Source organism: Bos javanicus, chromosome 9, assembly GCF_032452875.1.
Source record: "Bos javanicus breed banteng chromosome 9, ARS-OSU_banteng_1.0, whole genome shotgun sequence".
Taxonomy (NCBI): domain Eukaryota; kingdom Metazoa; phylum Chordata; class Mammalia; order Artiodactyla; family Bovidae; genus Bos; species Bos javanicus.
The window spans coordinates 23,540,777-23,552,915 of NC_083876.1; the positions used below are offsets into that span (position 1 = coordinate 23,540,777).

The following is a 12,139-nucleotide window of genomic DNA, read 5'->3' on the forward strand; positions in this document are numbered from 1 at the left end:
AGGAACTGTCTTTTTTCATCTTTTCCACGAATACTCAGTCAAATATCTAAAACACTGAATTAACACTTATTGAAAGAAGGATACTTTTGAATTTAAAAGGTGAGGAGAAAGCAAAGACCTCAAATTAAGTGTTTCTCTTTTGAAGCCTGGAAGTAAATTATTGCTCTCAATCAACAGACAGAAGCAGAGCTCACTGTATTGCTTCTGTACAAAAAGATATAAGGATTCCCTGGTGGCTCAGATGGTAAAGCATCTGCCTGCAATGAGGGAGACCTGGGTTTTGTAAAGCATCTGCCTGCAATGAGGGAGACCCAGGTTTGATCCCTGGGTCGGGAAGATCCCCTGGAGAAGGAAATGGCAACCCACTCCAGTATTCTTGCCTAGAAAATCCCACGGATGGAGGAGCCTGGTGGGCTACAGTCCATGGGTTCACAAAGAGTTGGACACGACTGAGCGACTTCACTTTCACTTTCATGAAGAAAGTGACTCCTTAAGAAGACATTAGATGATGTCCTATTATCAAACACGTATCAAAATTAAAGAAGTCTTTTTTATACTCAAGTTTGGGTATATATATTATATATATAAATGTATTCTTTTCTCATCTAGCTATATTTTTTCTTCACAAAATGCTTGCCAAAAAACATAAAGAATGCTTACAAAAAACCTTCAGCTTACACTTTGTAACAGTCAATTTATAATTTTGGAAATGACTTCCACTGAAATTCTCCAGTTACTATTTCTAACCAGAAAATCATGCTGTCCCTGGAAATGGATAGTGACACTGGCTTAGGTTTCCTTGTTTATGTATGAAAAAATGAAACATGGAGAACTGTTACCTATTAGAAGATGCTCTCTAAAATTCATGGGGACTACCTGAAGTGATTTTAGCAGTATTCAAGTGACTTAAGGATCATGTAGCCTTCCTAAATGAAGACATCCTGTAGATATTTAAAAATTAACATCATAATGAAGCGAAGATGGGATCAGTTCAGTTCAGTCGCTCAGTCGTGTCCGACTTTTGCGACCCATGAACTGCAGCATGCCAGGCCTCCCTGTCCATCACCAACTCCCAGAGTTTACTCAAATTCATGTCCATTGTGTCAGTGATGCCATCCAACCATCTCATCCTCTGTCGTCCCCTTTTCCTCCTGCCTTCAATCTTTCCTATCATCAAGGTCTCTTCCAATGAGTCAGTTCTTCGCATCAGGTGGCCAAAGTATTGGAGTTTCAGCCTCAACATCAGTCCTTCCAGTGAACACCCAGGACTGATCTCGTTTAGAATGGACTGGTTGGATCTCCTTGCAGCCCAAGGGACTCTCAAGAGTCCTCTCCAACACCACAGCTCAAAAGCATCAATTCTTCGGCACTCAGCTTTCTTTACAGTCCAACTCTCACATCCATACTTGACTACTGGAAAAACCATAGCCTTGACTAGATGGACCTTTGTTGGCAAAGTAATGTCTCTGCTTTTGAATATGCTATCTAGATTGGTCATAACTTTCCTTCCAAGGAGCAAGCGTCTTTTAATTTCATGGCTGCAATCACAATCTGCAGCAATGTTGGAGCCCAGAAAAATAAAGTCAGCCACTGTTTCCCCATCTATTTGCCATGAAGTGATGGGACCAGATGCCATGATCTTAGTTTTCTGAATGTTGAGCTTTAAGCCAACTTTTTCACTCTCCTCTTTCACTTTCATCAAGAGGTTCTTTAGTTCCTGTTCACTTTCTGCCATAAGGGTGGTGTCATCTGCATATCTGAGGTTATTGATATTTCTCCCAGCAATCTTGATTCCAGCTTGAGCATCCTCCAGCCCAGCGTTTCTCATGATATACTCTGCATATAAGTTAAATAAGCAGGGTGACAATATACAGCCTTGACATACTCCTTTTCCTATTTGGAACCAGTCTGTTGTTCCATGTCCAGTTCTAACTGTTGCTTCCTGACCTGCATATAGGTTTCTCAAGAGGCAGGTCAGGTGGTCTGGTATTCCCATCTCTTTTAGAATTTTCCACAATTTATTGTGATCCACACAGTCAAAGGTTTTGACATAGTCAATAAAGCAGAAATAGATGTTTTTCTGGAGCTCTCTTGCTTTTTCGATGATCCAGTGGATGTTGGCAATTTGATCTCTGGTTCCTCTGCCTTTTCTAAAACCAGCTTGAGCATCTGGAAGTTCACGGTTCACATATTGCTGAAGCCTGGCTTGGAGAAATTTGAGCATTACTTTACTAGAAGATGGGATAAATGCAATTATTTTTGAGGATATGACCAGTTTGGTTTTAGGGAGGTTGGTTGCTGCGTTAAGGTTGACTTCTTGGAAACATCCCCCACAAGTTGGAATACGGCAGTCGGAAATCTAGGCAAAGGGTGTGTTTCTCTTTGTTACAGTTGAACATGGAAACAACTGTACCTGATGCTCAGTTTCTTAAAATTTGGTCAAGAAAGGACAATGTATTCTAAGGTCACAGCATATCAGTGTTCGAAAGGACATTAAAATCAGCTGATTCAATCCTATCTTTTCACAGCTAGAAAAGATGCAAAGGGAAGTTAATACACCACCCGTGACTCAGTAATAAAAAGAGAAAACCATGTGCATTTACCCAGGGCTCACCTGCTTAGTGCTGGTGAGTTTCATAAGGTAAGGGGCTCATTCCCATAGATGAATAAATAACACTATTTAATGAAAAAAAAAGATCACTGTTTTCTCTATGAAAGTGAAGGTTTAGCCAAAATTGGCATGAGGCTCACCAAAAGACAGGCACATTCTGAGCAATTTTTTTAGGTTGAACTATCTGAGCCACATACACTGCCAATATTCGACCATTTTGATCCTACAAAAATACCAATTTTACATCATTCAACCTAAGACATATATTAGCTTATTTAAGCCTCACAATCACTCCAGGAATTTTTATGAATGAGGAAACTGGGGCCAGAGAGGTTAAATAATTTGATTCAGGTGACCTGATGGCAAGTGCGGAGCCAGGATTTCAGAAAGGAATCTTCCAGAACCCTGGTTTTTCCCAATACTACTTGACCTCTTTCCTACAGCCAGGTGTGAGGCCAGAGTTATCTCCTTCTGATAGGTTTATAAAGTCAACAGAGATCTGGAAAGATGGCTTTTCCCCATTATACTCAGTTCTTATGAAGCAGGCACCTTCACAAACCTAGACTAATTACAAAGCTATAAAGTGATATAAAATAACCAACCGATTATTATGTTAAGGAAGAAAAATCTGTCGCTTTACTCTAAAGGAAGAGTTAAGCAGGAAAATGATAGGCATTAATAAGGAGTTTGGAGAACTCCTGTTAAGTGAAAAGTTTTAGAGACTTGGAATAGAGGTAAGGAGTAAGAGAATACTCCTTTCTCTTTGTTTTGGAATTTATATTAAGAAAGTCTGTGCAATTGAAAATAAAGTAATAACTGCTCAGCTTCCTGCCTATATATATATATATGTCTCAGATGTCCTACAGACATGTTTGAGCTGTCCTACATGAATCACCAGCTGCAGACATACTGCCTTTTATCACAGATGATCAGTCTTATGAATGTATCTCTCTACAGGGGAATGGCCTACACACTTAATGAAGTTCTATTAATAGAGACATATCAAAACTGCCAGTCATTGTCTACACACATCACTTGGGTTGAGGGAGTACCATGTTAAAATTACTGGTAGATAAATACATTCCCACACACATTTTCCCACACTCACATGAGCTCTATTATGTTAAAGATGCTGTAATTTCCTTTATTCTCACTGGTACAGTTATTAAGTCCATTTACTAAAATCAATTTGAGAGAGTCAATATTTCTAATAACAACAGCCTGAGAACCTTCTGTCTGTTCTGTTTCTGACCCCTAGAGATGAAATGATTGGTCCTCTATAGACCATACCAGTTAGTGGGAACTGTTATTAATTGCACACTGAAAGTTTTTATATTTTAAATCATTTCAAGGACTTCCATGGCCCTGCTAAAGCTACCTGTGCCATGTGGTTAACAGAAAATGAGAAACTATGAACGGTCTCCCTCCTACTGCAGGACGTAGGTCTCCCTCCCACTACAGGCACAGACCTATGCTAGTACAGATTATGGTGCCGTCATCCCAGAATTGTCTCTTATGGAAGAAAATGGTTTCTCTGTTTGATATCAACCTCACAAATTAAGCATATCCCTCAACATACCTAACCTCCCTTAATAGTCCATTTTTACAGGGCCATCCAGGAAACTGTCTCCATCTTTCAAACATCTATATCTTCAGTTGATATCTCATGAGAGGAATTTGACGGTTTTACTCTTCACTGGGTGAAATAATTTCATTTGTTATAATAACTCTCAAGTTTCCAGCCAGACTCTGTCTGAGATGTGGGTGATGCCTATATCCCACCAGCAACCTCAATGACTTGGAGAGATTTTTTCTGTTAGCCTGTCCTCCTTGGACACAGAAGTTGCCTCTTCTAGAATGTTCTCTAGTTTCACCACACTAGGTACACCAAATAGAACCTGAAATTTCTACTCAAGGAGAAGACTAAGGTGATATTTTATTCACAGTTCAATTCTGGAATTGCAATTATGTCATAGCTCTAACAGTAAATTAAATGAAGAATAACTAGTTTTTCTGGGATATGTGTCCTTTCAAGAGATTATGCATTTAGTCTTTGAGTTTTAATTACACACTTAAATTTTTTTTGGGGGGGTGCTACAATATATGAACTTTTTTTTTTAGTACATCAAGTTAGTACTTTAGTTATGTTATTCACTAAAAACAATGTGAAAAGACAACCCTCAGAATGGGACAAGAAAAGCTATGACCAACCTAGACAGCATATTAAAAGCAGAGACATTACTTTGCCGACAAAGGCCCGTCTAGTCAAAGCTATGATCTTTCCAGTAGTCATGTATGGATGTGAGGGTTGGGCTACAAAGAAAGCTGAGTGCTGAAGAATTGATGCTTTGGTGTTGGAGAAGATGCTTGAGAATCCTTTGGACTGTAAGGAGATCAAACCAGTCAGTCCTAAAGGAAATCAGTACTAAATATTCATTGGAAGGACTAATGCTGAAGCTGAAACTCCAATACTTTGGCCACCTGATGCAAAGAGCTGACTCATTTGAAAAGACCCTGATGGTGGGAAAGATTGGGGGCAGGAGGAGAAGGGGACAACAGAGGATAAGATGGTTGGATGGCATCACCAAGTGGATGGACATGAGTTTGAGCAAGCTCCAGGAGTTGGTGATGGGCAGGGAAGCCTGGCATGCTTCCATGGGGTCTCAAAGAGTTGGACACAATTGAGCAACTTAACTGAACAGGATGGGAGAAAACAATAGTAAATGAAACAACTGACAAAGAATTAATTTTCAAAATATACAAGCAGTTCATACAACTCAAAACCAGAAAAACAAACAGCTCAATCAAAGAGTGGGAAAAAGAACTAAAAATGCATTTCTCCAAAGAAGACACACAGATGACAAAGAAACACATGAAAAGATGCTCAACATCACTCACCATTAGAGAAATGCAAATGAAAACTACAATGAGATACCACCTCACACCAGTCAGAATGGCGATCATCAAAAAGTCTACAAACAATGCATGCCAGAGAGCATGTGGAGCAAAGGGAACCGTCTTGCACTGCTGGTAGGAATGGAAACTGATACAGCCACTACGGAAGATGGTATGGAGATCCCTTAAAAAGCTAGGAATAAAACCACCATATGACTCAGCAATCCCACTCCTTAGCATATACCCTGGGGAAACTAAAACTGAAAAAGACACGTGTACCCCAATGTTCACTGCAGCACTATTTACAATAGCTAGAACATGGAAGCACCCTAGATGTCCATTCACAGATGAACCGAAAAAGAGGCTGTGGTACATATATACAATGGAATACCATCAGCCATAAAAAGAAATGCATTTGAGTCAGTTCCAATGAGCTGGACGAACCTAGAGCCCAAAGCAGAGAGTAAAGTAAGCCAGAAACAGAAATACAAACATCATATGGATACAAACATATATGGAATCCAAAAAGATGGTACTGATGAATTCACTTTCAGGGAAGCAATGGAGAAACAGACACAAAGAACAGACCCATGGACATGGGGGAGGGGGAAGGGACAGGGTGAGACGTATGCAGAGAGCAATATGGAAACCTACAATACCACATGTGAAATAGACAGCCAATGGGAACCTGCTGTACGACCCAGGGAACTCAAACAGGGGCCCTGTGACAATTCCTGTGACAAGGGTGCGATGTGGAGGGAGCTGGGAGGGAGGTCTGGAGGGAGGGGACCTGAGCACACCTATGGCTGATCCCACCTATGGCTGACCCCTGTTGATATGTCAGAAAATCACAAAATTCTGCAAAGCAATTATCTTTTAATCAAAAAGACAAATTTAAAAAAAAGATCTTATTCAAAGTAGTGACCAATGTGAACAGTATTTCAAGATGTCCAAAACAACTATAACATAACATTAAATAAGTGACTGTGACCTCTATTGGTGGAAAGTTGCAGACACTGCTTTTACTATTGTAAAAGTAATTTTACAATTCTGATTTGCTGCCAGCATTCAGATTCTGGAGTAAAGCTAAAATTTCAGTTAGTGAAAATAAAAATGTAATGTTTCCCTCCATCAAGTTCATAGATACCCCTGACTTCTACCCAGGGTTAAGAACCCTGCTTTCAGGGTGAGTTCTGGACATATTCGGGACCCATGGCTGCAAAGATTTATAGAAGAAGCAAGACCCCACTCAAGACTCCCCTCTGTAGTGAAGATGGACATTCTGGGATGTTTCTTTCCTTCTATTTGTGGTAGTTGCTGGAGGTTCCCACTTGGAGTTTGTATGTTTAGACTGGTTGAGGAGATATTTGAAAACAAGATCAACTCAAATTCTGGTTTTCCTAACAGCAAACAGCTTCCCAGTCCTTATCAGATTGTTGGCTAACTTAACATGTTAAGACGAATAATTCACTCCACTGTCTTCGACCTCAGAGGGCTGCAGGGTGTGGCGCTGTGGAACAGTCAGGGACTAGGGCATCCTGTCCACTGTGCTCCTGGGGCAGTCCTGAGGGCGGATCTCCTTGTCCTTGGCCAGCTGCCCTTTCTCCTTCAATGTGCTCGCCTCCTGGTAGGGTGGTGAGATGGGGGCCTGCCTGGGTGGAGTGCACTTGTATTCTGAGCCGTCCTCTAGGTCCAGTGGGTAACTGCAGTCTGAATCATAGGCGCTCAGGTCCCCAGAGATCACAAATGGCACAATGATGCGGCTGAGGCCATCCAATTGGTTGAAATCGTAAGAGTGATCCAGCAAGGGTTTGGTCAAGTCGGGCAGGAAGCCCTCAGGAGGGTTGTAACCCTTACAGACAGCAAAGGCCTCGATGCTGGAATTTCGGCTGCTCCTGGGCTTGGCACATAGCACCCTGGAGAGGAAGACACGCAGCTGGCTGTAGATCAGTGTCACATCCCGGCCTCGGAAGATCTTGCCCACAAAGCAGCCCCCTGGCTTCAAGACGTGCATGGCAAGGTTCAGAGCAGCTAGGAGGAGCTGGGCCTGCATATACTCATCAACATCACGGAGGCCGGTTACATCAGGAGCCCCGTCACACACCACTAGGTCCGCGGGGCAGTCTTCAAAGTGCTGGATGATCTCCTTGGCAGTGGACAGCTGGGTGATATCCCCCTGGATCTGTAACACACCTGGTAGTGGAGCCATTGCCTGAAGGTCCACAGCCACCACATGGCCAGAACCCTGGCCCCCTATCTTCTGGCTCAGCACTTGGCTCCAGCTGCCTGGGGCCGCACACAGGTCAATCGCCCACGTCACGCCTTGGAAGAGCTGGAATTCTTCGTCAAGTTGTAACAGCTTGAAGGCACTACAGGCGCGCCAGCCTTTCTCCTTGGCTAGACGGTAGTAGACATCTCGCTTGTCCTTTGATGACCGTCCCATCTCACACACCGTTTGCCCAGGGGCCTGCCAACAGTAAGCTCAAACTTTCGGAGCGGGGAGAAGAGGAACGAAGACAGCCGGTCCGTGAGGAGCACGAGCTTCAGCGAGACCGCAAGCCCATAAGAAGTCGTAGGTTTTTGGCTTGTTTCCTTAGTTGCTCTGAAAGCCTGTCGCGCATACCTAACGGTGACCACAGCGTGCCACGCCTGTCATCGTGAAACGCAGTGGCTCGTGCGAAGCCAGACTGGACCTGAACTTACCACGAGTGCCGGCATCTCACAGCGACATAGCCAGTCTGACGAACTGCCGTTCCCAACATGCAATGGACGCGAAGAAAGCCACCGGTCTTAAACGGCGAGGCAGAAACATCGCGAGGAACGAGAACTCACATACTAATTTTTGATAGCGCTTTCTCCCCAATTTTGAGATGCTCCTTAATTTTTGGTTTAAAATCTCTAAAAATCATTTTTAACATTTAGTTATGCTATATCTTTATTGCATTTCCTTTTGTATTTACATATAATGTTATTCACTCAAAAAGCACTGTAAAGCAATTATATTCCAATAAAAAAAAGAGGGGAAAAAAAATCTAACCAATGGTGGAAATGTAGAAAAGCTTCTCTTAGAGTATTCACTTATTATAGAACTAACTGTCAAATATCGTGGTACATTTCCCCACAAATTCCTTTAAAAAGGAGGGGGGCAAGATAAAAATTGCTGAATTAAGCATATTATTTCTTTAATAAAAAACATGCTAACTGAAAGTAAGGCATATTAAGAGCATCTAATGAGCTGCAGGGGTGGCTTGCATACAACTGATTTTAAGACCAATTTCATCAACTCCTGGGAAATAATCAACTTTCTATTACACAATGTCTTATTTTTCAATTTCATGTCTAAAAGGAAAAGAAGACATGCACCTTGAAATTTATATATTATCTGTTACTTATAAAAATATATCCAAACTTAACTTTCATAAAATACTATTTTATTTTAATGCAATTAATTACCAGCTAGTAGGTCTGCCGATGCTGACGAGCTAGAAGCAGCCTGAGGTGCAGGTTGGGGTTCAGAAGCACTACTTCCGAATGCATCTACCCATTATCCATTATGCAGCAAAAAAGTAAAAGAGTGTAAACAGTAAGTAAGGGAAGTGATTTGCTGAGAAATGCACAGACATGACACTCTGTGGTAAGCTTGTCTCCTGTGGATATGTGAAATGACTGAATGGATTGAATTACGCTCTGACCAGTTCACTCTCTCAAAAGAAGAGTTCTAGGATACTTAAAAATTAACACCTCTTTGTAAGAGTAAGAAAATTATTTTTCTTCTTTTTTTTAAGGGCTGAATCCTATAATCTATCAAAACAGGATCAAAGTTTTAAAGCTTTTTGCTCAAAGCAAAGAATCCCCTCCCATTAGAACTCTATTAAACAAAATTTAACAAACAATTCAAGCAGCAGCTGCCCTACCTGTATCAAAGTTTAATGATTTTGCCACAGGTTTTGAGCCTCTGAATGTCACAAACTGCGACACCTTTGTACCTCTCATATTCCTTTCATGGCACTCGCCATAATGCATCAATATATCCTAACTACTCAATGTGGGTTTCACTTGCTAAGGATGGTATTTTAGCCCACAGCATACGCACTTATGGAAATTCATAAAGAAATCACTCCAAACTTGGACTTTCCCCAATAAATTTACTGCTAACAGAAGACACTGAATGTATCATCCAAATGAGTAGTTCTAGAGTTAATTCAGTACATGTGCCTTTCTTCCAATAGCATACAGGAAAAGAAAAATGCATTTAAGTCAGTGAAACATCTTCTAGTTCTCTGGGAGGATTTAGGAACATTAAACTCAACATAAATAAACCCTATGAAATAATGCATGACATCTAGAGCTTATGCTTTCAATTCTAACTGGCTTATCTTTTTTCATTTCCAAATAATCTATGTTTATATTGCTTTAAAGAACTTGGAAACGTTGATTTAGCTGACAGATCAGGATCACCAAGGAAGAGCAGTAGCAGGAAATTCCAATCAGTTGATTCTACATGAGGATGAATGAAAAGTTAAAAACACAAGACTGCAAATGAAAAATCATCTGGTTTTGTTAGGGCATGCACTAAAAAATAGGATGAGCCAATGAGGATGAAGATGATGATGACAAAGAAATGGAAAGATCTTAAAAATGTAAGTTCACATTTAAAAGATGAAAATAATTTCACATAGTCAAAAGAAAAAAAATAATGAACTACAAGATCTCAAAACTATTCTGGGGGGGGGGAGGATTTTGTGAGTGTTGAAGGTGGAGAGATACGCACCCCCAAAAAGGTCTATCACCCCTGAAGAATCCACTTTTGCTGGCGAGGCAGTGGTTGCAGGAGATGGTGCTACAAACGTATCCACTGGAGCAAAGCACAGAACAGGACAAAGGGCACGTCACCCAAAGGAAAACGAAACCCTGAGCCTTGACAAATAGCTCCCAGAGATTTCATGTTGAATAGCAGGAAGAGCTAACCTCTTAAGTTAGACAGGCTTAAAAGTTGAGTAAAAGCCAACAGTTTTAAAAATACATATTTCACAGAAGAAAATAAAACTTTACTCCCTGAGGTCACAGGATGTAGTATGAAAAAGAGTTTTTCTCTTTCCAGTTGGTAGCAGATTTGAAATATAGGGGGTCAGCAATTGTGGATGGACCAAAAATGAGATTTTTTTTTTTAAAGTGAATTTTGAGCGTAAAAGAACTCAAGACAACCCTCATATTTTTGCATCTGTCTCTCCACACATACCCTCCACCCCCACCACTAAAACATCTAGGAAGGCTTGACCTTGGCAGAAACACTCACCGGATAGGAGGTCAGCAGTGAGAGAGCTCTCAGGCACAGGAGAGGCCCCTTGTGGTGGAGAGGAGAAAGCATCTTCCCAAAGTGAAACAAACCAAAACCAAGCATAAGTGAGTAGAGAGCTGAAATCAAAGTCAGAAACCTAACAAGTGCATTATCACAGGGGTAGACAAAGGGCTTTTTCATGAAAACATCGAGGCAAACTCACGTAAAGAAAGGGAGCTTTGGCTTTACCTGTCCCAAACAGGTCTATGCTAGGAGCAGCCTCTGGCTTAGGCGCGGGAGCAACTTCAGGAGCAGACTCAAACAAATCTAAGACCAAGAACACACATGCCTTTACTCAACGGGATGGACCCGCCAGAAACCGCCTCACTTTCCAGTTGCGGGTGAGCATTTTTGGAAGAGTTCTGAAACGAGCTGCAAATGGTTGCTGGAGAACCATTTCATGACACAGACATCATGCAGTCTAGAGTTGCGTATGCAGGACACCGCAAGGACCGGAATACAATCCACCGGGTGGCAAGAGTTCAATGACATCGACAATGACAACAAAAAAATTACCACCAAAGATATCTAGAGCAGGAGGAGCGGAGGTGGTGGTGGCGGAGGTGGTGGCAGTGGCGGCGGCGGCGGTGGTGGCAGCGGTAGTGGCAGCAGTGGCAGCTGCGACGGCGGGAGCAGGAGAAGGAGCAGTGGCGGGAACCGGAGGGGCTGTGCTAGCTGTAGGGGTAACTACAGGAACACTGGTCTCAGGTGGCTTCATTGCAAAGAGGTCCAGCTCGGGTGCAGCCTCTGCACTACCTTCAGACGGGGCAAAGGGGTCTTGGGGAAAGGAAAGTGGAGACACACACACAGCATCAGTAAGGAAACAGGCAAGAGAGCAGCGTTATAACTATGGGGACCAAGACACCTGGCACGGATATTCACACGCTAGCTAGGCTTTAGGCTGCTGGCTAGGCTTTAGGCTGCTGGCTACACATTAGCGGCTGGCTAGGCATTAGGCTGCTTGCTTTGAGCTAGGACCCTACTAGTGGGGGATCAGTGATTAGCATGTTCTTCTAAAGAGAAAAGAAAATCTAGCAGGTACCACAAATTCAGAAATTGAAACACTTAACAAGTATTTGTCAGATTAGACTACGGTCTAGGATTGGAGACTGTTATTTTTTAAATGCTCACTTAATCTGGTCAACCTGGTAGCTTGGAAGATTCATGAAAACATGCCTATATATTGGAATTCAGTGTTACAAAAAGAGTATGATACACTGATAGCATTTATGGTTGTTGTTGAGTTGCTAAGTCGTGTCGGACTCTTTTACAACTCCATGGATTATAGCCCATCA

The 12,139-nt window shown here is 42.0% G+C and overlaps 2 protein-coding genes across 17 annotated transcripts in view; both read right to left on the reverse strand.

The window, feature by feature from the left end:
* The window catches only part of SNAP91 (synaptosome associated protein 91), a 169,277-nt gene that overhangs the window by 32,301 nt on the left and 124,837 nt on the right, over positions 1-12,139 (reverse strand). For 8 of the 16 annotated variants that reach the window (XM_061427323.1, XM_061427319.1, XM_061427322.1 and 5 more), the window contains 5 exons: positions 11,361-11,621; positions 11,034-11,111; positions 10,803-10,874; positions 10,278-10,361; positions 8,960-9,043 (listed from right to left, as the gene is read on the reverse strand). The exons of 4 other annotated variants lie outside the window; for them this stretch is intronic. In XM_061427323.1, coding sequence (XP_061283307.1) covers positions 8,960-9,043; positions 10,278-10,361; positions 10,803-10,874; positions 11,034-11,111; positions 11,361-11,621 — 579 coding nt within the window. The remainder of the gene's footprint in view (positions 1-8,959; positions 9,044-10,277; positions 10,362-10,802; positions 10,875-11,033; positions 11,112-11,360; positions 11,622-12,139) is intronic. 4 more of the 16 variants (XM_061427328.1, XM_061427327.1, XM_061427324.1 and 1 more) reach the window with 3 other exon arrangements.
* LOC133253736 (tRNA (cytidine(32)/guanosine(34)-2'-O)-methyltransferase-like) lies at positions 6,503-8,891 on the reverse strand. The gene has a single exon (XM_061427335.1). It carries the CDS (start codon positions 7,947-7,949, stop codon positions 7,035-7,037), a length of 915 nt encoding a protein of 304 aa, XP_061283319.1. The 5' UTR covers positions 7,950-8,891; the 3' UTR covers positions 6,503-7,034.